The 26,004-nt window shown below is 35.6% G+C and overlaps 1 protein-coding gene across 2 annotated transcripts in view; it reads left to right on the plus strand.

Annotated features, from left to right (window-relative positions):
• The window catches only part of HOMER1 (homer scaffold protein 1), a 122,113-nt gene that overhangs the window by 40,640 nt on the left and 55,469 nt on the right, over window positions 1-26,004 (plus strand). Inside the window, exons 2-5 of one of the 2 annotated variants that reach the window (XM_008537189.2) lie at window positions 5,320-5,476; window positions 9,657-9,788; window positions 13,347-13,439; window positions 21,404-21,543. In XM_008537189.2, the coding sequence (XP_008535411.1) occupies window positions 5,320-5,476; window positions 9,657-9,788; window positions 13,347-13,439; window positions 21,404-21,543 (522 nt within the window). Of the gene's footprint in view, window positions 1-5,319; window positions 5,477-9,656; window positions 9,789-13,346; window positions 13,440-21,403; window positions 21,574-26,004 lie in introns of both variants that reach the window. The other variant, XM_008537188.2, reaches the window with a different exon arrangement.

Genomic DNA, 26,004 nt, shown 5'->3' on the forward strand with positions numbered 1-26,004 from the left:
CTTGGGTTGCTTTCATCTCTTGGCTCTTTTGAATAATGCTGTAATGAACATAGGGTTGCATAAATCTCTTTGGATCATTGATTTCAAGTTCTTTGGATAAATACCCAGTAGTGGGACAGCTGGATTGTATAAACCTTATTTTTTTTATTTATTTATTTTTTTTTAGATTTTATTTTTTCCTTTTTCTCCCCAAAGCCCCCCGGTACATAGTTGTGTATTCTTTGTTGTGGGTTCTTCTAGTTGTGGCATGTGGGACGCTGCCTCAGCGTGGTCTGATGAGCAGTGCCATGTCCGCGCCCAGGATTCGAACCAACGAAACACTGGGCCGCCTGCAGCGGAGCGCGCGAACTTAACCACTCGGCCACGGGGCCAGCCCCATATAAACCTTATTTTTAAAACAAAATTTTGATCTTACATTTTTCTCGGGATTGTCTTATACTTACATTCTTCCATTTTCCACATTCATATTAAGTCTTAGAGTCCATCACTGTATGTAGTACTTTCATAGAGTTTTAGCCCAAGATGAAGAACTTCAGAATTATTCTTATACTGGCTTCCTAGAATTATTTTATGAACCAACTGGAAAATACTCCAGTGAGCTTCTCTTATATCACTAAGGTCATTGTCATTGTCCTGATTATTGATGTAAGAAATTACAAAGTTGATGATTTTCTAAGATTAAAATGTGTGTATGTATGTGTATCTGTGCGTTTAGTTTTATGTCTCTAAGCTAGTTTAAAGCATTTCATGCCAAAATTTATTTGCTTTTAAAGTTGATTTGTAGATTAATGTTTAATTTTTTACAAGAGTTACTTTGAGTATTGTTAACGAATATCTATTTAAGAAATAATACTCTAGTCATTACCAAATAAGGTCTCAATTTTGTATTTTGTCTTTTATATATACTTTCTAATGGCAATTAATGTCAATAAAAGTGGTAGAATATCCAGGTCAGCTTTTGGTGAGATACATTACCTCAAAATTTGTCTTTTGATTCTCGTGTTGTAGATATAAGTGTAAGTCCTATGAGATGTTAATGTGTTACATGAAAAAGAATTCTGGGGTCAAATAATTTTGCTGCATGCTGGTTTATGTAGGGTTAAATGGGTTTAACTGCAGGACTTCTCAGAACTTTTAGTATAGTGATGTACATTACAAATATTTCAGAATGGAACATAACATAGTGTTTGCAGAACTTATTTAAACGTGGAACACTCATTTCTAGGACTGTTGTTCCACAGAACATACTTTGGGAAATCCTGGTATTTGATGCAGTCAGAATTTGTGTGAATTGTTGTAAAGGCAGTGTATCTAACCTTTATTTATGAGTACTATCCAGTTTATTTGAAAAGCATTAACTTTAACACTCGGAGCAATCAGTTTCAAATGCTTTACAGGTCCTTTTAAGACGTAAGAGCTTTAAGATTTCAGTATAGCGTCTCTATTGCTTCTTCTACAGCTTTTCTCCAAAATGAATTTATCCACATGCTTAGTGTTGAAATGTGTCTTAAACAGACTAGTGATAAGATCTCTTGATGATCCCCAAAACTTTTCACTCCAGCCTGGTTTTCTCTGCTGAGCACCGAGACTAATATTTTTCAGTTCTTCTCCTGACAGTTTTACATGCAAACCCTTGTAGGCGTCTGAACTCGGTCAAAACTGAACTCAGCTTCTCCCTGTTCATCCCCTAATCCCAGACTTGACTTCTGTTTCCTGTCCTGGCTAATGGCTCTGTCTTCTTTTCAGTCACACAAACCAGAAACCCAGGAGACTCAGATTCCTCCTCCATCTCCTATGTCAGGGTTTGTCAGCCTTGGCACTATTGACGTTATTGGCTGGATAATTCTTTGTTGTAGGGGACTGTCCTGTGCATTGTACATGTTTAGCGACATCCCTGGCTTCTACCCACTGGATGCTGATAGCACTCTCCCTCAGTTGTGACACCAAAAATGTCTCCAGACAGTGTGAAATGTCCCCTGGGGGACAAATCTCCCTTGTTTGAGAACCACTGCTCTACATCCAATCTGTTACTTAATCTTATTGATTCTATTTCTAAATTTACCTTTAATTGCTATTCATGTCTTTATCCCACTCCCTAACCTCCTATCCTCTTGATTTTTTAGTACTTGAGATTCTTTCATAAGGTTCTGACTAGCCTCCTTATGTCCAATGTTGTTTTCCCTCCGACTCACCCCCTTTGGTGCTGCTAAATTTCTCATTCTAAAGTGCAGCGCTGTTCCCTATTTACATTTCTCGGTAGCTTCCATAAGGGACCTTCATGAACTGGCTTCTCTCTTTATCTCTGGCTTCATTTTCAAAGGCACTCGTGTTCGCTGCACAAGCCAGTATACTCTGCCCTTTTCCCACTGTGCATACTTTGTTTCAGACTCTCCATAGGCATCAATTTCTCCCTGGTAGCCCTCGTCACTTATTTTAGAGACTCTATCATGGTAAAAAGCATTTTATTTTTTAAAATTTCTGTCTTCCTTCACCAAATTGAGCTTTTCAAGGGCAGGGACCATTTCTCTCTCTGTTTATGGCATGTAGTAGATGTTCGATAAAAGTTTGAATCATTTATTTGTGTGCCCTGATAGATGTAGTAACATCCTCATTACTTCTAGGAATTCTCTTCCCTGTATCAGCAGTGAATTTGTCTCCTGCTCTTTATCATCCAGACTGTGATGGGTAGCTTTTGACCACAGAAATCTTGAACTATAACTTTCTTTAAGAAATCAGCTGTGAGCTATTCAAAGGAGAATCAAAGAAAGCAGTGTATTTGGTTGATATCAAATATTATTTGCTTGTAAAATAGCTAGTTTACCCTAAATATTTTTATTCAGAAGGGAATTAAATTGTGTGGGTTAATTGTGCAGATTAATTAAATTGTGTGAATTAATATGATGTGGAAAGTATTTACTGGAAGCAAAATATTGCATTTCCATTGCATAAAGATTTGATGATTGGTCATATAAGGCTTGCAAAAGCAATATCATTGTCTTAACTATGTTAGTTTTTTTGAGAATGCATTTATTAGAACACATTCCTATAATTACCAGCCTACACTATGTAGAAATGTACCCTTTGAAATGAAGAAACATTATCAAGTCAGTGAAGACCAGAGTGTCCCACTTCCCTTCCTTACATGCCTTAATAAATAGGATTTTGTGTGAATGGATTTCCCTGTGAATTAGAACTAGTCACAGTCAGTCTGACCAAGTACACTTATATCTAGAACCGTAATTAAAAGATGAAAAAAGAAAAGTAGAGGTTACAGGGCTTTTGGATAACTCAAATGTAACACCTGAAAATCAACTATTGAGGATGGGGAAAGAGGGAATGATGGTAAGACCTACTGCTGATTCAGAAGAGTTCTCCATCCTGGTACGATGCCTTGCCACATCGTTAATAATTATTTATGGAATGAATCCATATATAATGGCAGTTAAGCCAGAAGTGATGATGTTCTGCCTCACCTTTTGGGGAGTGGCATTAAAATGTATCATTTCCTTTCAGAAGAGATTCTTTAATAAGAAAAACTGTTATGGAGGTTCCAGAAATAAAACTCGGAAGAGCCAGATTACCTACAGAGAAGGTCCCTCTGTTTCACACCAGCTCTCGAAGGGCTGAAGTAGATCGTGGAAGACACATGTGACACCCAGCCCATTATTATTAACCCGAAGAGCCATTTTGCCAAAGACCAAGATTTGCCTTGCCTGTTTTCTCTTTTCTCTCTTTTCCATTCTGTCGTTTCCTTTCTTTAAATTTAAAATTTTTTTAAAAAGTAACTTCTTTAAAATTAAAAAATTTAGGGGCTTGCCCCAGGGGCACAGTGGTTAAGTTCATACATTCTGCTTCAGAGGCCCGGGGTTTGCTGGTTCCAATCCTGGGTGCGGACCTATGCACTGCTTGTCAAGTCATGCTGTGGCAGGCATCCTACATAAAAGTGGAGGAAGATGGGCACGGATGTTAGCTCAGGGCCAGTCTTCCTCAGCAAAAAGAGGAGGATTGGCAGCAGATGTTAGCTCAGGGCTAATCTCCCTCAAAATTAAATAGATAAATTTTTTTAAAAAATTAAAGTTTATTTAATTTTAACGCTTCATAATACCAGTCAAAATTATTTTTAAGGTCATAAGCTGCTTTAGGAAAGAAAGGTGCTTCTATTACATACACATTGTCTCATGCCTGTTTTTTTCAGACTGAAAAAAAAATCTGTAATGATATTTTGAATATATGTTTTTGAATAGTTTTGGTTCTTGAAATTGTAATTTTTATAAGCTCTGTTGTGTATCATTAAGGCCCTACTTGATCTAAGTAAAAGATACTGTGGTGATGAGCTACTTTGTTTTCCATATACTTTTCAATATAGTAAAGATTATATTGAAGGCAAACTTTCCCAGTAAATTATTTACCTGTTACCAGAATAACGTAGTTTTAAGTGGGTGAAAACTTTTAACCTAGGGAGGGTCAAATATAAGATACTTGTATTTTAACGGAGTATAGTCGATTCTCATTATTCACAGTAGTTATGTTCTATGAAGGCTCCACGAACACTAAATTAGTGAATATGGAACCATTGCTCTCAGAGGGGAAATACAGGGTTAGGTTCCTGTGAGCCTCTGGTGACAACTTTTTCGTCAACTGATCAATACATAACCTTGTTTTATGTGTGTTTCTGTTTAAAGACACCTTACTTAATATATATTGTTGATTCATTACCATTGAACTCCCAGCCAGCAGCACTGTACCTCGTGCCTGAACAAAGCTTATATAACGTATATTTCCTCCATAAGGCACATCACAGCCTTCCTGGGTTTGGGAACAGACAGCACTTGCAGCACTATGCTTGGGGGCCATTTTAAACAGTGAAAGCACTGACAGAAAGCACAAAAATGTGAAATATGTGGTGCTAAATAGATTGCAAAAAGGACACTTGTTTATAGTATGAGAGCTGAAACAAGAAGACAGATTGTTGCCTTGTTCCACCTCAGATGGAAACATTCATGTCAGGTGACTCGCTTTTTTCCACTGCAAAAGACCGAGAAAGTACCTCAAGTATTAGTTTGGGGATTACAAATACATTTTATTGAGTAGGCAAATTCACAAATACAGACTCTGAATAATGAGGATTGACTGTAATTGTTTTAAAGAAGCTTCTGATTGGATGCTTAGAATATTCCAATTTAAAAGAAAGTTTCTCTGATTTTCAGGGATATGGGAGTTGTTAGTTAAGTGGAAGCATCCTCACAGTTTTCTTGTTCTGTTGTCTGGTGGAATAAAATTGGCTGCTTTCAGTCAGTCATTTTATTTTCTCCCCTTCAGGGAACAGCCCATCTTCAGCACTCGAGCTCATGTCTTCCAGATCGACCCCAACACAAAGAAGAACTGGGTGCCCACCAGCAAGCATGCAGTTACTGTGTCTTATTTCTATGACAGCACAAGAAATGTGTACAGGATAATCAGTTTAGATGGCTCAAAGGTAGGTTACATTCACTTCAAATAATCTTGTTGTTTTGCTTTAAACAGTATAGCATTTCAGTTTTATTCAGCAGATTTTTATCTTCATTAAAATATTTGTTTGAGTTTTTAAAATTTAACTTTTAAAAAACAAAACTGATCATTCTTAGGATAGCAGCATTTTTTGTTCACTAAATTACTTGGATTAACCACTTTATTTATATGGAGTTACGTACCAAAATATGCTGCAAATTTAAGGTCAGTTTATTTAATAAATATTCATTGCATATATGTTATATGTCAGGCGCTACGCCAGGTGCTAGGAATACAGTGGTAAACAGAACGGACACCGTTTCTGCTCTTTTGGAGCATACGGCCTAGTGAGGGACTAGAATTCTTTTCAGATCACTTGTATAGACTAGTAGGGAGTTCAAAATCCCTAAATCGTTTGAAGTCTGCCAAGTCAGTATTAATCTGACATTCCTTATTCTGAAGAAAAGCATATGGATAAGACCTAAGTTTTTATTTCTTAGGAGAGGTAGATAGTGTCAAGTTTAAGAGCATGAAGTGCCTGGGTTCACATCTCGGCTCTACCATCTACTAAGTTTTGGACTTTGGCAAATTACTTCTCTGAACCTCATTATTCTCACCTGAGGACTGGTAGTTGTAAGAATTAAAGGAGTTAATATCTGCACAGCATCTAGATCAGTACCTGATGGATAGTATAGCCTTCAAAGAGGGGAAATGCCATTTTTTTAATCACTGAATTTTGAATAACACACCTGGATAAAGAAATACCAAACATTGGCTTGTGGATATGAAGTGTGTAGAAAGATGAAGGCTCCACTCTTCTCCTTCAAGCTTTCTCTTCTCCTTCAAGCTTTCTTGATGCCGTGAGGCCTTTCCGCTCCCAGAAATTGAGCAGTTCAGTGTAGGGGTTCAAGCACAGACGCTAGAGCTGGACCGTGAGGCTTGATTTTTGCCCTGCTCCTTCCAGCCATGTGACCTAGAGCAAGATATTTAATGTCCTCGTGCCTCAGTTTTCTCATCTGTAAAAAGGAACTAATAAAAATACCTACTACGTCATTACAACATGGAATCGATTTGAAGATTAATTAATTTAGACAAAAGCACTTGATAGTAATCACCATACAAACACTTACTGCTATTGTTATTATTATTAGGCTATTAATTATGTAGTGTCTAGTGGTTTTGGGAGAATAAAAGGTAATTTAATTTAATGCTCAGCCTTCAGTCTGTTCTGTCTGTATGCTAATTCCTTACCTCCTTAACTGGATGATAGCACCCAGGGGCTGTGTGCACTTTGACTTTCACGTAAGTGACTAATGTGTTCATTTGAATAAATGAGCCTCTTTTCATTTTCACTTGGAGGATTTAAAGGACTTGGGAAATAGTAGTAGTTAATTTCTATGAATTTATTTAATGAAGAATAATTTTTGTCATATTTTGTATCTTTAGTGAAATTAGCAGATATTAATTATTATAATCTCAGACTCTAGTTGGTTTATTTCTTTCCCCTGACTCGAACCTTCATTTCTCTATAATCTGTACTTCTCTCTTGGCCCAAACCACAGATGAGATGTAATTTTATTAGACAGGAGAATTAAATGGTGTATAAAAGTGAAGTTCAGCTGAAGAAGTCCCATGTCCCGTGTGATTATGTAATCCTCGTGTGTTCTTCCTTCTGAAGCAATATGAATTATTGCTTCTGGCATTTCCATTTTTGAGCATACTTTGCAGCTTGTAATTATTAGGCTTTCTTAAATAACTCTTGTGAAAAAATTTTTGTTTGTTTCTTTTAACAAAGTCTACCCTCTGTAACAGAGTTATATTTTCTATTACATTTTCCATTTGCTAGTTACTTTTCTAAACTGATGCTGTTAACTACTGCAGCTCCCTGCAGGAGTAGTTGGTTTTTGGTAAGGAGTAGTGGATTATTTGATGTGGCTAAATCTGTGTTTTTCTCCTCCCCACCCCCCTTCTGTTTCTGCACTATATGATGAGCTGGAAAGGCCTTGGGTGTCCCTGACCAGAAAATGTCCATTTGTTCTCACTTATTGCCTTTACTGTGTGCATAAAGTTTGCTTGAAGGTTTTCTAGTCCTGCTGCGGCGATATCAGCATGGCTAGGTGCCAGGATCAGGGCGCTGTATATATGATCTGTAATGACACAGCATTTCTACCTCTTTTCCTTGAAAGGACAAGAATCCCAGGATTGGGAGACATATTTGTTCTAAAGAGCTAAAATTTTTCTTTTAAATAAATTCATAATAGCATTCTATTCAAAAAATTCTAATAAGTAATTTTTTTTAAGTGTAGGATCAACTGTCATTTTAAAGTTTTTCTTCAGTGATTAAAGAATCTCAAAGCAGATAATACAGAGGCAAAGAAGATTCAGAATGGGGATTAAAATGGAACTCTTAAACTTAAAGCAGAAGTTAATTTGAAATAACTAAAATGGAAGGTCAGTGAGCAACAGCACCTGGGTCAGTTTTTTTAGATGCCTGTAACCCATTGCTGCTTCACTTTTTGAGAGTAATTAGGATCACATGTAAAATGCCCTGCTCTCCTTGAAAACACTCAGATTCTAGCTCAGATGTACCCTCCTCAGGGACAGTCAAGGACGACCTGATCTAAAGGAGTGCCTGCTGGTCCTCGCCTTCTAGCCTTTCAGGCTCCGTCACATCCTGGCCTCGTGGTTTTCACAGCACTTACATTCGTCAGCTGTTTATTTATTTGTTCATTGGCTGACTCTTTTTGCTCTAAAATGTAATCCACAATTACATTGCCTCTTATTGTTGTATCTCAAGTTTCTAGAATTGTGTTTGGCATTTAATAGGTACTCAATAGAAAAAGTTGAATAAGTAAATGATTCTTTACTATTTCTTAATATATTATTTTCCATTTAGTCTTTCATTTGATGACAACCCTGCAGGTTAGAGCAGTTAGTTGTTAGCCTCATTTTACAGGATCTAAAATGACGTACTGGGAAAAGCAGCTTTTAAACTGAAGGGTAAGGAGATATATGAGTATGTAAATTTTGTCAGAGGTAAAAATGCTTAGTAGAGGATAAGAGCTCTCATATCACAACAGATAACACATCTGCTGTCTGTGTCACGAGTAAGCAAGCAACCACTCTCTCTTTTACTGTTTTCTTTAGTAGGACCAATGTCATTCGTTCATTATTATAATTTCATCACCACCTGGTTAGCTCATAAGTATTTACATTTAGACTGTTCACGTGGTAATCAGATTTACCTTTGTTCTCAAAATGCTTAATTTTCATGCTATATTTAATAGTTCACCAGATAGCTGCTTATGGATTTGATAACATTTATTTTTATTATTGTTGTAATCACTTTGTAATCTCAGTTTTGGAGTGCGTTAGATTACTTAACTAAAACTGACTCTACACTTTTACAGTACCAGCAGAGAGAATGAACTTAATATGTTAGAATAATTGAAATTTATCCTATTGATCACCAAAATTAATATTTAATAACATACTAAAATGCTAGTTTTCTAAGAAACTGTTAAATAGAAATGATATTGAGTCTCAATATCATGAATTTACGTACTTTATGAGAAAAGAATTAAAGAATATATTTAGGAGTTTGATTTCCCTTTGAGTAAAGGAAAAGTACTAAATGATTGAAAGTGTTTTCTGTATCATAATATATTTCAGGTAAGTCAGCTTTAAGAAAATTCTTGATTATGGATTTTGGAAAATTAGTGTACAAATAGAAAATCTGTTCTATTGATATTCATTTTTGAAAGATTCTTTGGAGGGTGAGACCTTACTTTTAAATAAACAACTATTAAAACGTACGTACTTCCAGTGAGTATCATCCAAAATTCATAAATATTGATCCTAAATGTTCAAAGGGAAGAAACTGACCGTGCTTAAAAACCTCTTGAAATTTTTTTGCATCATAAAAAAACTTACGTTGATTGTAAGGTGTTGAAATTTTTGATAGAGTGCCATAATATTTATAGTTCTATTAGTTACCATATTTCCACACTGTCACCTATAATGTTAAAAACTATTTCTGTAATTATCTTTATATATTTAACATTGTGACTCATTAGGAATCCTAAGTTTTTATGTAACTAAGTAGTCCTGTGTTTAAATGCCTGTTTGCTGATTTTTGGCTTGTTATTTGTACTTGTTTTATATTTTAGGCAATAATTAATAGCACCATCACCCCAAACATGACATTTACTAAAACATCTCAGAAGTTTGGCCAGTGGGCTGATAGTCGGGCAAACACTGTTTATGGCCTGGGATTCTCCTCTGAGCATCATCTTTCGAAAGTAAGTTAAATCCTGAGATCTGAGTGGAAATCTTCATCTTCAAGTCAGATGTCTTAAATACATAATAGCAACTGGAGAGTGTGAAATATAGGAGATATTTGTTTAATATTCTCAGAACAGCTGCAGTGACTTTAGAGCAAGAAGTGAGAGATCATTAGATTCCACTGTCAATTGGAAAATTTATTGTACACATTAAAAACAGTCACCATCGATTGAGAAGATTTTGTGTGGTTAACTGCCTGTATGATAGGAAATTACAGGTGGAGAGTATTGCTTCAGAATGGACTTCGCTCAGGGATTAGGACCTTTAGTTGGAGATGGTCTGCGAGATAGATGGACACCAAGCTCTTTTGAGTTTGAACACTCAAGCTAATAGTGATGAAGATTTCAGCTTTTTGACATGATAGCAGGCACATATAAATTACTGTGTTTAGGGAAGGTGGTGCTTTATCTTGGTTAGAGTTACTCTTGAGCTCTCTGATGCAGTAGATTGAGATCTATAGATACTATGAGGAAATCTTGGAAGATACTGACCTAGTGAATTACTGTGGCCAGAAAGGTCAGTGAAATACAGAGCATCACCAGGCTAGATAGTGGAGATAAAACCGTTATCCTGCCCATAAGCAAAAGCACTGCATTGTTCACACCAGCAGCACCTTGAGTTCTGTGGCTGTCATGCAGAACGGGTACCTAAGGATAAGGAAAGATTCTCAGGATAACAAGATGATCAAGGCGATGAGGATTACTCACTTTTCCTCTTTAAATTTTGCACTCACCAGACCCAAAGATTTATGCTTAAAGCTTCTGTGTTTGAAGCATTCGTTAAAGAGGATAACCCTACGTTTGAAACACCTTACCTGTGATTTGGTATACACAGGATCTGATGGCTTGAGAGTTGAAATTGTTTGAGTGCAGGGTAGTTAGGATCTTGTAGATGCATACTGTTCCTATTTGTGTTAAACCATAAGCTGTTTATTATAGAAATCATTCAGATTCTTAAAAATGAGTTCTCTTAAAATATCTTATACTTTTGTGTATATTTATTGACAAAATTATAAGTAGATAGTTCACTAGTTGAAATAATCTTCGTTTCCTTTTGTCTGAGTTGCAATCATTCCATAATACTGTTGTTTTCAAGTGTTTTTGTTATGTTTTTAATATAAATTAGAGTTTAAAGCTCAATTTTAAGACTATTTGAACTTCTGCTTTGATGGTTATAAGTCATTCTCTGTAGAATTATTAAGATGAGTATTATTTGGTTTGGTTTCTCTTAAACCCACCTTAGTTCCTAAATACATTTCTTGAACTGTGGTAAAGGTATGAGTTTTAATTTCAGAGTGTTTCAACTTAACAGAGACACAGGCCCCCGCTTGAGCATTGACCCTCCTTAAACAATCCCCTTAGGAAATAACACGTTGATTCTAATACTTTTGCCATTACTTGGAACCTTTTTGGAATTGTCTATTAAAGCCTATAGGAAAGAAAAATTAAAACTAATTATATTACACTTACTAAATTTCTTGACAACACAGGAACTAAATTGTGGATTATTTCTCAACGAAATTTGCATGAAATTATTTTTGAGTTAAGTAATTTTGACTGTAAATTAAGTTTTTTGCTACGTCTTTCAGATTACTTGGAAGCTGGCTAATGTGGTAAAGGAACAGTTTCTTAAATTCTCCCCATCATACTGTCTCCTCTCATTTGATCTTTTTTCTGGGAATGGCTTTTATATTTCAAGAACTTGATTTTTTTCTCTAAAGTTAGCATATGCTTTTGACCAACCTTACTGGTAGTGAACCCCAGTGTTTTGAGAGTGGATAGATCATTAGGAAACAACCTGTTAGCTCTTGGAGCCACCTGTAGTGTATTTATTCACTAGACTTGGATCCAAGAGCTTACGATCAGTCTCTTCAGAATGTTTTGGTTCAAAGATGACAAAATCATGATTTATTTTCCAAGCTACCTTGAAGATTAATGTTGGCGTTTTTTAGACTGTAGACGACCTAGAGGAGTTTATAATCTTTTACATAAATGAAGCAAGCATGTAAATATTCTGACTTGTTTTATCATTAAAAACCATAAGTGAACCAAAGCTTCATAAGGATTTGGTGAAGGCTCTGAAGAAAATTCTAGACAAGGGTCTCTCAAAATAAGGGATAATAGCAGCATTAGAAGAAATGTGTGGTCTCCCAAGGTTGATGTATGAGGAAAATTCCGACTATGCCTGGATTGTTAGAGTGCTTACTAAGTTGTATTTTGTTATCATGGAAACATAATCCTATAAAAATTAGCAGTAGTGTAGGTCTTTATGAAGTTGAGAAGGATTTTAAACATTAACTACTTTGGAATGCTAAATTAGTGTTAGAAAAACTTTGTGTACTACTTCAAATTACATAAGGATAAATTAATTATGGTTTTGTTTTTATTTCATTTCCACCCATGTGAGTGAGACCTTTTTAGCTTTGTATTCAGGTTTTTTTTTTACAGCAAAGAGATACTCTGTTCAATTAGAGAAGTGTACTAATACAGATTCCTTGATCTACAAGTTGTAGGTGGGGGTGGCAATGTTTAAGGTAAGAAGGAAAGTTGTAATAGTGACAACTTTGGTTTTGACCCTCCTGCATCTCCCAAGGCAGGTCAGGATATCATGAGCCTTTCCTTCCAAAGATTTCTTCCCCAGGATGCAAATGAAATCAGGCTTATGGGGCTTGAGGAAGGAACTGTAATTTCAGAGTTTTATTTTCAACTCTAACAGGTGTTTTTAAGTTGCAAAGAGGTTTTAAATTTGATTATTTTGTAACTCTTAACTTATTCTCTCTGAGAATAGTAGTAGACTAGCTTCCACTTCCAAAACATAGATAGACACTGTTTGTGGCCACGATGTTTTAGATTCCTATGGGTTCCTAAGAATTAGCATTTCATGTACAATGCTTTTTTTTAATTGTTACCAATCTTAAAGACCTTTTTGTAGTTATATTTCTTTCTGCTGCTGTACATTAGCTGTTTAGAAATCTTTGGAAATGAAGTTTTTTAGTAATGTCAGTTAGTGATATAGTAAATGTTACTATTTGCATTGTTGAAAATAAAATGCCGTACATAATACAAGAGTTTATACCCTAGTAAAAGTTAAAAACACACCCCAAATACTAAGATGTTTAGGAGTGGATACTTAAGAGATTCCGTTTTCTCTGTGATAAACATAGTATGCCCTTCTTTACTGATTCCTCTCCCAACTTGTACCCCCCACCTTGGTCTTAGTAAAGTATATCTGAACAACCAAGGAGGGACATAGGTAAGCCAGCAGACACCAAATTCTAACTTAGTTATTTCATGATGTTTTTGAATGAGACTTGTCAGAGTGCTTTACAGCGTACAGACAAATGTTTGGTATTAGGTTTCTTTTTCCGTGATTTTCATATTACACTTGTAATTGATTTGAGGTCTAGGTTGCTTGTGTAAGAGTCATTTATCCAGAAAATGAAAGAAAACTAAGGTAAAAGTGGTCATTGAGATCTGTTTTTATTTGGTTAACGCATATAGTCTTTATACATTCAGTTTGCAGAAAAGTTTCAGGAATTTAAGGAAGCTGCTCGACTCGCAAAAGAGAAATCACAAGAAAAGATGGAACTTACCAGTACCCCTTCACAGGTGGGTATTTAATTTCTATTTTTATTTATGACCCTTGTTCATGTTAGATGGTATCCTTAATGCCAGAGTTAAATTTGGGAAAATAATGGCAAAATTAAGGTAATTTCCAAAGTGGACATAGAAACACGCCCTTCAGTTAATCTGTACTAGTGGAGAAAGGTTTTTTTTTTTTCTGTATGCCAGTGTCTATAAGAATCTCAGGAGAAAAAAATACCAGTTTAGTAATTAAAACTCAGATTCTTTACTCTGCGTGCAACTGAAAAATGACCATGCACAAAGAGCATAGATTGGCCTACTGCTGTGGTCTGTGGTCTGTGGTCTGTGATGGTCAGTCGGGTACAGCCACAAGAAGAGACACAGAAAAGGCTCAGGAAAGCACAAGCTTATTATACTCATAGGGCCCAAAACCAAGAGGCACGGCGCACCTCTGGGGGGCACGGGGGGAAACCTCGGGGTGGTCGGGCCAGAAGGCAGGAGCATAGGGAAAGCTGAGGCTAGAGCCAGTATGGGGGTTTCCTTGGGAATGGCAGAGCGGGGTAAACAGCTTAGGACTGGCTAGTTTGAACAATTTTGGTGGGCTCTAAACTATAGAGGTGGTCTCTAGTTGCCTGGTACCTGGCCCTGGGATGATTAAGGCAGAGGAATATGGTCTCCACGCTCAGGCCAGATAGAGGAGATCTCGCTCTCGATTGGTTAGTGTCATATCAGAGGCATACTCCCACCTTAGCCCTTGCCACCTCTAAGAATTGACTAGCCAGAAAGGCTTTTTAAGATGTCAGAACATCATAATATATAGAAAATAAAAAAAAATTAACAATACGGTTTGTTCTCCTTGATTTTAAAGTGTGCTTAAATCTGACAGTTGGGACATCTTACTTTATGCTCAGCACTGAGACCCAAAGGTTATAGGTTTTATGCAAATGTCAATTTTTCCTTTAACAAATGAGTAAATACCTATTTGTCCATCATAATCTTTCTTCAGTTGGAAATTAATTATATCTCCAAGTAAAGTTCATTAAATAGTTACATTTCAGTACTTTTACAGAGGTTTTAATGTATGTATTATGATTCATGTAGAATGCCAATTATTTTCAGCTTTTCAATAACAGGCTCTTCTGAAATTTATTTCAATTGTCATCTTAAGAATGGGGTTCAGCTTTGTGCTGGGTTCTTCTCTATAGTAATTGTTTTCGAAGTGTAATCAGGAGCTTTTATGAAAAGGAGAGATCAAATGTTACAAAGGTTTCTCTGGAATAGTGTCAATAGTAGCAGATTTGCATAAAACTTTTTTGAGGAAATAAGTAGGAATTGCCTTGAATTTAGTGACTAGCCAAATGATTGGAACATTTTAGAAAATTTTTTGCTCTTTACCTTCCTCTCTACCCCTGGCACCCAACTCTATTTGGTAAACCCTACCTTTAGAAAGAGTTATGTTTTATTTTGTTTTACAGGAAAGGAGAGCTCTGTTAGTTATGCTTAAAGTACGTTTTTCCCCATAGACTAAAGGTGTGCTCTGGATTGAAGCCAACACTCCATTATACCTCCTGTGTCGCTTGCAGTGACCTGGAATAACGTAATCATTTTGAAACTTTCCTTGAATCTGTCTTCCATAAGTGCTATCATAGTGTAGTGCTACTCTTAAGCATAAAAGCCTATTTATAATTTTGTACCAGTACATGTTAGGAGTTCCAATTCCTCAGGTGAATGATTCTAGTGTTACAAGAGTATGCTACAGCATATTCAGTAAGCGAATACTCAGAGGACTCCAATAAAACTGTAATGGGTTACACTTTGCCATTATACTTAGTTGCTTTTTCTCTAATTGTAACTTGTTTTTGTTTAATTGGCCATGAACTATTACAATGCTGCTGAAATACATGCTCCTCTTTGGTGAAGGGAATGTCTTTAAGTCTTTACTTTCATCAAAGGAATATATCCAAGATGTTTTTAGTTGGAAAATGCTGTGAAATGTAAGGTTATAATAAAGAAATGTCTTAACTTCATCAGTATTTGAGAGTCAGAATATACTGACCTTAATTTATCTTTTCAGAACATTTAAAGTGTGACTATTAATTTAATGTACAGCAGCCAGAGAAATAGTACCAAAAAAAATATTTCCCTTCATTTCTCCCTTTCCCGTTTTTGTGGCAGTGCCTTACAGATATCTTTAATATTTCTGATTTAGCTTGAAATGCATGACTCCTGTAACCACTCCGATGCCACGCAGCTAGAGAGCAGAGCTTGATTCTCACTGGTTTAACCCATTCTGGTAAATTAACGCTCTGCCTGAAGAATAGAATATTACTCAGGAAGTCAGCAAAGAGGATCAGGAGGTTAAATGGGATAATCGATAATAGCAGACACTCTGTTGGTCATAGCTTTTGTTTTTAGCTGAGGAGGTATTACAAACTGTTAAGAGTATGGGCTTTTCACCACGTGATTTCACTCCTGTGGAAGATAAGCAAATACATGGACAAAGAAAACAGATTAGTGGTTACCAGAGGAGAAGGGGGTTGGGGGTGGGCATAAGGGGTAAAGGGGCACATTTATATGGTGACGGACAAATAATAATGTACAACTGAAATTTCACAATGTTATAAACTGTTATGACCTGAATAAAATTTTTTTAAAAAAATTAGGAATAAGTTTAGAAAAATATCTGCAATACCTGTATATTGAAAACTACAGAACTTTGTTGAGAGAAATTAAAGAAGCCCTAAATAAATGGAGAGATATATAAAAAACAGAGTATGGGTTTTCAAGTCAGACAAACTTAGACATAAGTCCTTTTTCTGTTACTGTGTGATCTTGGGAAAATTGCTTAACCCAAATCTGTCTATACATCTGTCACAGGAGCATTATATTACTTACCTCATAGGACTGTTGGAGGAGTAAGTATGATAATGGTAATGTCATTATTAACGTGACATTATGACAATGTCATATGCTAATGCTTATGATGTAGGTCTGGAGCCTGCCTTTGAATCTCGGCCACGGCCACGAGAATAGAGAGAAGGGAATAGACATAACAATGGTGAAATGGACTGAACTTGGAGGAAATGCAGAAAGTGAGGGAATAGTGAGGGTGAGAGAGGGTAGTAAAGGAGGAGTTAGATGTTTTTGAAACTTCTGTTCTTGGCTTGTAGCACGGACTTCAGAAGAGGATTTCCACTTCAGATATTGAATTTGTATCCTAATGGTACATCCAGGTGGACGTGTCCTGTGGGTACTTAGGAATTTGGAATTGGAGCTAAGCCTCAAGAGCCATCAACAAATGAGTAGTTGTTAAAGCTGTAGGTGAGAAAGATATCATCCAGAAGGAAAATAGAATGGAAAGAGAGGAGAGACAAGGGTCAAAAATTTGCACTTAAAGATTGTCGCTTGAGAAATTTGAGGGAGATATGGGGAAGACAATGAGAGGAGGTAGGAAATGAACGAGCAGAGAAGGTTAGCTCAGAAGAGAAGAGCATTTCAAGTTGGAGACAATGATTTGGCCGTGTCAGAGACAGAGTTCCAAAGGGATGGGTGTTAAGAGGACTTTGAACCTAACAAACCGGAGTTCACTGGTAATTATAGGTGGATTCTTGGTGAAGGAAGGGCAATGTGAAGAGTTTTTGACTTTAGGCTGCCTTGAGACCAAAATGTTTGGTAGTGAGAATAAGGTAACAATATTTGTTTCTCCTGTGTGAGGAGAAAAAGAGTTAGCATGATAATCTCAGGAGGATGTGGAGCTAAGAATTTTTCTTTTCTAGAATGTATGTGTGTGGGTGACTTGAACATGTTTCTAAATGTAAGGAAGGAGTCAGTGAAGGAAAGAGAAGACTAGAAGGGGAGCATTGTACAGAAGGTGATATTATGAGGGGGGAAGATGGAAACAAATTAGCCACTTATTCATCTGAGACAGGAGGAAAGGATAAAAATGGATTCAGATACAGATAGAGAGATTGAGGAAGTGTATGCCAGTTTATTTCAATTTTCTCTGTGAAGGAAGAGTTAGGTGTTCACTGGAGGAAGGACAACCGGAGAGAGAGGGCTTGAACAGAGGTCTGGAGCAGCTGCTAGGCAAAGAAAAAAAGAGTCAGATGGGGGTAAGTAAAATAAAGATTACTGGGTACTTCAAGAACATAATTGAAGTCAGAGCCCAACATTATTTTCATGACACTAATCAGCATATTTAATGATATTTTCTCCCATAGTACTTGGTAGCTTGGGCACGTAAGAATAGAGAATGATGGTTTGGTTGATACACAATTGGAAATTGGTAAGATGGGGTTTGTGGAAGGTCAGGAAGCCCCCAGATTGGGATGATGCTAGAGAGAATATAATTAAGGTGATTGGCTTTCTGGTGTAGGCTGAGCATGGAGAGAAATAAAGCCAGGTTGAGCCTGACAAAATAGCATAGTAGCAGAGGGCCCAGAGATTGTAAATATTGATGAAGTTGAAGAGCAGGTAGAAGGAGAGAGGGATAGGTTGGGAGGATAGGAGGTTGTACAGCGCAAGCCCCCTTATTGTTGGAGGCAAAACTAGTAGCTGAAGAGTTAATCCAAAAAGTCAGGTAATGTAAAGAATTTTTTGAAAAAAGATTCTTTTCAATTTATAAATTAAAATTCAATGATACTATGTTTCATTTATTCACCAATATTTTGATTTAAAGCTGATGCCTTTTCTTTGAATTTGAATCTTTTGATTGGAATTCCATGTTATCTTTCTTACATAAGTCATACCAATAATTACTTGTCTGCAATTTCCTGGGTTTTTTTCCTTTAAGTAGAGCTAACCCTTGACATCCCACCCTCCTTCTGTATCACGTACACCTGAGAGTGGGTTGGTGCTCGCACCCTGAAGGCCCGGCCTGGAGCGAGGGCCAAGGTCATTTCTTTTTCATATGATTCAGAATATTTCTGGTTTTTTTTTTTGCTTTCTTGCCACTTCATAAATGAGTAGAGAGAGAGAATTCTTAAGAAGCACTTCCTGAATCCTACATCTGTGCTCAGGCTCCTTTTTTATAATATTGTCACATGTTAGTTTTGGCTTCCTTGATACATTCTCAGATTTTAATATGCAAAAAAATTTTTTTTTCAATTTGACTGTCATTTTTCCTTTTAAAATTATTTTTTGGTGTGGGGCGAGTTTCCCAGAAAGGAAGTGAGATGTGAGTGGTTTTATTTTCTAAGAATAATGATGTAAACGTGATGGAAGTTCATGAAATCTCAATTTTTATTTATATTTTGTTTTTCACTTTTCTTATCAATATTGTTATACATATCTACAGACACATATACACACACACGTATCAAAGAAGGTACTACTTGATTTTTTTTCCTTAAGCATTTACTATAGAAATGGCTAGCCATATTAGCTTAGGAATCTTTTTCTAAAGAGAAATTGTCCTTCTTGTTCAAAAGTTTGTAGTCTGTTAGATATACCTCCATGCTTTTTGTTTTAATGTTTGATTTAAAGATATAAATTATTGGTTTTATATGAGGTGGTTTTTCTTTTTAGGAATAGCTAAAGTTGAATGTTTAGAAAATAACACAAAATGTATGCCCTTTCAGGTTAACAGGGTAATTTGTTTCTGTTATCATTTCCACTGGATCGGGTCGTGGCCAGCTTACTGTTTAGCTGATTGGACAGTCAACCGTGATTATTTTAGTTTATTTTGATCTTTCTTGGAGAATAATAGTGCTGATTTATTGGAACCACAGATGATAACTTCCTGGTTTCTTACTGGCTGCTTAAACTTTTTCTGGCTAATTGATAAGGCCCATAGTTGACCTAGAAGTAGTCACTTTGAATACTGTTCCCATTATTCACTTAGTAGGATTTGACTTTGTTGTAAAACTGGGTTTTTTTCTTTTTCTTTTGTGAGGAAGATTGTTGCTGAGCTAACATCTGCACCTATCTTCTTCTGTTTTATGTGGGATGCTGCCACAGTGTGGCTTGATGAGCCATGCGATGTCCACACCTGGGATCCAAACCTGCAAACCCTGGGCCACCAAAGTGCAGTGCACAAACTTAACCACTGTGCCACCGGGCCAGCCCCTAAAACAATCTTATGTTGTCACATTATACTATAACTGTATTCATGCATTGACTGTCAGTTAATAGAAACAAAGAGGATTTAGGAGAAAGATTTTAAAAGAATGAAGTTAAAGGTCACATACAGGTTCCATTAATAATTGAAAAATAGTTAAGTGATAATGTGCCATCCAGAAAGTAGCCTTTTGATCTTTGATAGCTTGTATAATTTATAGCATTATAGTCTATTAGTTAAAATATTTAAATGTCAAATAAAATACATGCAGCTATGTAAAACCAGAAGCCCCAAAAAGAAAGTTAGTCTCACTATGTTATTTTCCACATTTCTTTATGTGCAGTATTTTTTATGTAAATTATATAAATTATCATAATCTACATATCTCCTTATGTACTCTTTTTCCCTAACTATAAGCATTTTCCTGTATTACACATATTCATCTTGTTTTCTATTTGAGGAAATCTTGTATTCTTTTTTTTTTTTTTGGTGAGGAAGATTCTGAGCTAACATCTGTTGCCAGTCTTCCACTTTTTTTTTTTCCACTTGAGGAAGATTAGCCTTGAGCCAGTCTTTGTCTATTTTGTGTGTGCGATGCCTCCACAGCATGGCCAATGAGTGGAGCAGGTCTGTACCTGGGAGCCAAACCCACAAACCACGGGCCATCAAAGCAGAGCACGTGGAGCTTTTAACCACAAGGCTGTGGGGCTGGCCCCCGTGTATTCCTTTAAGTTGACAAATAATGACCATACCTAACCACTCCCATGTTGGACACTGATGTTTTCATTTTCTTCCCTCACATAGCCTAATACTTCAGTTGTGAAGTTCTGTTGCCCAGAGATCACAAGGAGTCCCCCAAGCTGCTCTGTAGCAGGCTGGTGCTGGATCTCCCTGGCTAACAGGTTTATCGAATGACTCCTCATTCTGGTTTCTATAGCAAATTTAGATAATTTGATGATGGCAGTCGCAAGAATAAGTGTCAGGTTGGGCTTCATTTTCAGTTTCATTTATTTTCCAGAGGGATAAATTAAATTTACCTTGATAGAAGTAAGACCAGAAATTTTGTGAAGAAAAATAATTTTATTATGAGTAGCAGGTGAGAAAAGCTGAAATATACTAACGTCATTATGTATAATATGTTATGGAGGTATTTCTGGCTGCTTTGCAAATAACTCCAGGAAGTGAAAAATAGAGCAGATTAAAAAAATTAAGACTTGTTGAAGATTTCATTCTCCCCTTTGCCCTCCCAGCCTCCCAAACAGAATCACATCTTGCATTTTTATGCCATCTTTTTCTTCTCAAGTGATTCTTTGAATATCTTTTATTCTAACAAATTAATTGCTTATCTAAACCCAAAAGTTTTTCAGCTCTTTGAAACTACGTTTCTAAATTGTGTTATGTTTACATTTCTTTTTCTTTTCTTTTTTTTTTTTTTTTAGGAATATTGGCCCTGAGCTAACATCTGTTGCCAATCTTCCTCTCTTTTTTGTTTTTCTCCTCTCCCCAAAGCCCCAGACATAGTTATATATCCTAGTTGTAGGGCCTTCTAGTTCTTCTCTGTGGGACCCCACCTTAGCATGGCTTGATGAGCAGTATGTAGGTCTGTGCCCAGGATGTGAACTGGCAAACCCCTGGGCTGCCAAAGTGGAGCGCATGAACTTAACTGCTATGCCACGGGGCCGGCCCCTATGTTTACATTTCTAAATTGTATTGTTTCAGTTAGTTTTCTTATGAGTTGCTTTGCTTTAAAAAATTTTCTCCTTCAAACTTCATTTTTTAAGTCTTTGACTCAAATTTCAGTTGGAATATAACCATAGTTCAAAAGTCAACATACATCAGAGTCAGTTTTAACTTTAAGGTGATCTTGTGTGTTTTAACAGGAGTATAACACTTTTTTTTTTTTTTATCTCCACCCCACTTTGTTTCTTAGGAATCAGCAGGTGGGGATCTTCAGTCACCTTTAACACCAGAAAGTATCAATGGGACGGATGATGAAAGAACACCTGATGTGACACAGAACTCAGAGCCAAGGGCTGAACCAACTCAGAATGCGTTGCCATTTTCACATAGGTACAGATTCAATTCAACCATCATGATTAAGTAAGATGTCTAAATGTGGAAACTTATTTGCTTTCAGATAAATCTTGTAATGTTACAACTCTGAGTGAAAATTCTAGGTCAGACTTTTTTTGTAACTGTTTCTGTTAACCTCAGAAAAATTTTAGTAATTTATAGTTGATAGTTGCCTAGATGGACAGGAGTGAACATTTCCTTTATCTGTAGAAAAAGGGCTATTGAGCTAATTAAAGGACAAATCATTTTTTAGTGAAACAATATATTATTGTAAATCTCTTCTATTTATTTTTTAACACAGGCCCTAAAAGTCCCCCTTTGCTAACCTGGTTTCCATTTTCATGTATGTTCTTGAGGGTTATAAATTTTTTTAAAAAAATAGATTTCCTGTTCTGAAATTGAGCTTTCCCATACTCTTAGAGGTGATCTCACCTTAAGATTTCACAGAAGGAAACACGTTATTGGGGTAACTCGTAGCAAGAACCTATTAATGTTATTGTCAGATTTATTTTTGCACACCAGCTAACAGGAGATAAATCTTCACATGCTTCTGAATTTTAAAAGAATTTGATAGCTTAAAAAGATATAATTTATCCTTAAATGTGTTCCAACCAGTTGCATTAATTATTGGCTGTGATATTTTTAGGATGTAAAGAGGTCTATGAAATTGCAGTATTGCAAATGTAAGCAAATACCTATCAGTCGCTATCTTAAGTTTTAGCCTTCTTTGGAAACTTTTGACTAGGTGGTTTTAATTAAAATCAAGAAAACAGTTTTTGTTTGTGCTTCTCTTTTTGGCACCAATTTTTTAAAAAATCAAATTCTTCAGTATATTCAGAAGAATTGTGAAGTGAGATATTGTAAGCTCTTTTTCATGAGAATTTTAATTTTGATTGTGTTGGTTGGATGTTAGGGGCACAGGATTAAACATACTAGAGACTGATTCTGAGGGACCTGATGGTGAGGCTGAGGAAGAAGAAGTTAGTTGAGGTTTATTAGGCATGCATGAGGGAAAACTATTTGCCTGTGAGGCTGTTCTAATTTGTTCCTAAAAGTGCTAATAATTTTGTGTAAAGTAGTAGACGTATTTGGAATTATCATGGAGATCAGGCTTTAACTATTGCTGTCCAAGCATATTCTCGTTTCTATAGTTATAAAAATGACTGGCACGTGAAAATTTTAGTTCCTCTGATCTGAAGACTATATGTTCACATTGATTTGTAAAACATACACGTTTCTCAGCTATACAATTACAATTAAAGAGCAATGTGGTTACTATGCAGTTTTTAAAAATGTTATTCATGTTGAGGGAAGAAAAAAATTCCTTCCTATTAAATTATATTTAACATATCCATTTGATAGTCTTAACTGCACCAAACATAATCATAAACTTGATTTCTTTGGTTAACGCTGAAGTGAGCTGTGTCGTTGAATACTGCAGCATTTAGAAATGAGAACTTTTGGGGACCAGCCCCGTGGCCGAGTGGTTAAGTTTGCACGTTCCGCTTCAGCAGCCCAGGGTTTCATTGGTTCAAATCCTGGCCACAGACATGGCACCCCTCGTCAGGCCATGCTGAGGTGGCGTCTCACATAGCAGAACCAGAGGCACTCACAACTAGAATATACAGCTGTGTATTGGGGGGCTTTGGGGAGAAGAAGAAGAAAAATAAATAAATAAATTGGCAACAGTTGTTAGCTCAGGTGCCAATCTTTAAAAAAGAAAAAAAAAGAAAGAAGAACTTTTTTATTTAACATTTGTAGAAGCTATTTCTAGTTTACTTTATGCATCTAAAATTTTCTGAATGTTTATTGTTTTGCTAAACCTTAGTATCTAGAGTTACTAACTGGGATTGGTCATCTCCCTTGATTTTTTTCAGTTCTTGGGAGTCTAATAGGAGTTACTTACTTTGGTTTGAAGGTATTGCTTCTTTGACTACTGGTCAAAATCTAAATATAAAATGTAATCTAAATCTATAGGTTAGCCATACAGATATTTGAGTTCTGAAAATAAAACTGAATAGATCAATTTAAGGTTTTAATTATGTTAAATGCATTACATAGTTGTATAGCATTCTTATTTTAAAAATACCAGAGCTACGGGGTTTCAGGAGACTTATTCTCTGAACTTGTTTTGATTTTACGTTAATCAATATTAATCACTATTCACCTGGTAACAACTGAAATCGACTTCTACCTAAGATAGAAGATTAAGTATTTTACAGCTAATGTTAGAATCCAAAAATATCAGGGTTAGAAGAGACCTCAAAGATGGTGTAATCCAGAATTTGCCAAACTGTAGTAGTTTGAAATCAGCTTAGGTTATTCATGTCATTCTGAAAAATGAAATGTAATAAAACCAAATAGGAAACATGAAAGCAAAACTCACATTAAGAGTAGAAAGTTCTTTTCAGTAATATCTGTATTTATGTGTGTGTATCCATATTATGGTGTAAAATGGCAGAGTTTGAAAGCATATGCCTTTGGCACATGGGGATACTAAATCCCAGAGGTTAGGTGAGTTGTCCTAGGTCACATATGCGATTCATTCCTAACAACTTGGGAACTAGAACTCAGCTCTTTTGACCCTAGTATGTTCTGCCATTTAGATAACAATGCATTTTAGTCAAATCCCCAACACGAGCATGTTATCGTGTTAGGAAGTTAATGACTGTTCCTATCCTAGGAGACCTATGTAGAAATAAGATCAGTGTCTCATGCGTTAGAAACAGAGAGAGTGTTAAAATAATCTTTATTTAAGTCTGGAACTCACAAGTATTTAAACTTGATGTGCTATTATTTTTTCATGGCAAAGGAAGACAGCTAAAATCTGTTTTTAAAGGCTTATTTAGACTATTATTTTGTCTTTCTTCCTTAGTACTTATTTCAACAGAAAAGAATAAATAGCAAAAAAATATTTTGCCAAATTTCTCTATTCTGGTTGATACCATTTTACTGCTAAATAAGGAGCAAAAATCACTAGAATGTGTATGTGTTTAAAAAAAAAAAGATGGAAGGATACAGAACAGTGACCTAGTCAGTCAAGTTAATTAAGAGTTGATTGTAGTAATAGCTACTTAGCAAGCCAATTTGTGCTCTTCTTAAAATTCACATTTTATGCCTAAATCTCATGAATTCATTAATCAACATACCAAAAGAAGGCCCTGATTTTCATTTGGTCCCGAAAATTTTAGTAATGTGTGTTTGTTCTTTACTCTAAGTTTTGTTTATTTTTAAAAAGTATTACTTAACTTTAAAGAGAAGCAAGATTTTTTTGTTAGTCTCTAAACTTCTACAAATTTCCAGATATATATGGGAAGGGAATACTCTAATGAACTCCCATGAACATGTGACCAGCTTCAACAGTTATGAAAAGTGGCCAATCTTGTTTCATTTTTACCCACTCTTCCACTTTTGTATAATTTTTAAAGCAAATCCCAGGCATCAAAATGTCATCCACAAATAGTTTTTTAAAATTACTTTTGAACTTTTTAAAACCTGTCTACTAAACTAGTACAACTTTTTATATTTAATTCAGTGGCATTATAGAGTTAACTTGAATTACTTACTCTTTTCTTTGACTTTTAATTAATACTGCTGAACTAAATTTTAAAATATATGGGCTGCTCAATACTCCTTAATCAAGGGCTATAGTACTGTTTTATGTCCTTGACATAAACTACGCAAAAACATTCTCATTGAATAGTTTCAATAAATTGATACTTTTTTAGTGTATTTATTTAAATGCTTTTAAAAGTTTAGGCATGTGTAAAATAGGGAGGAAATGTTTACTAATTTCTTTGGGGAAATTTATTAAATTTTATTAAAATTGCTATTTTATCTTAAAAAATTATTTTTTAAGCTAAATGATAATATCCTTTTGGGACTGAGCAGGTGTACACTCTGACCCACTGAAGTGTTCAGGTTATCCTTTGAGCCCATAGTGTTAGATTAGCTATACGCTGAGTAAAGTAGCTATGTACTAATACACTAGCTTATACATATGGGGGAAGGTTTTGTCCTGTCATTCCAAGGAGGAATTGTTTGCTTCATAGCATCAGCTATATGGAATTCTGGGATTTACTTGTTATTTCTTAATAAATTCTAGGATTTTTTTTAAGATTTAAAACTATTAAAATTCTATTGGAAATAGTTAATTTTATAGTACTCTGGTGCTGTAAGAATGTAAGACTGAAATATAATACTGAAAACTAAATCTTGTGTTCATTGTAAATTTATGATCCTTAGATAACAGTAAATATATTGATAAATAACTGCTGTTATCATATTTTTGAGAGTTCAGGACATATATATACATTAGTAGTTCATGAAGCTATTTTTATACCAATAAATTTTAATAGTTTGATTATCTTAACGGAATATAGGCTCTTTTGAGCACTGATTATATTTAAATTCTTCTAATGTTAGGTAATGTATTCTCATGGTGCTGCTAGAATTTAT

The sequence above is a fragment of the Equus przewalskii genome, chromosome 13 (assembly GCF_037783145.1).
Source record: "Equus przewalskii isolate Varuska chromosome 13, EquPr2, whole genome shotgun sequence".
Classification (NCBI taxonomy): Eukaryota; Metazoa; Chordata; class Mammalia; order Perissodactyla; family Equidae; genus Equus; species Equus przewalskii.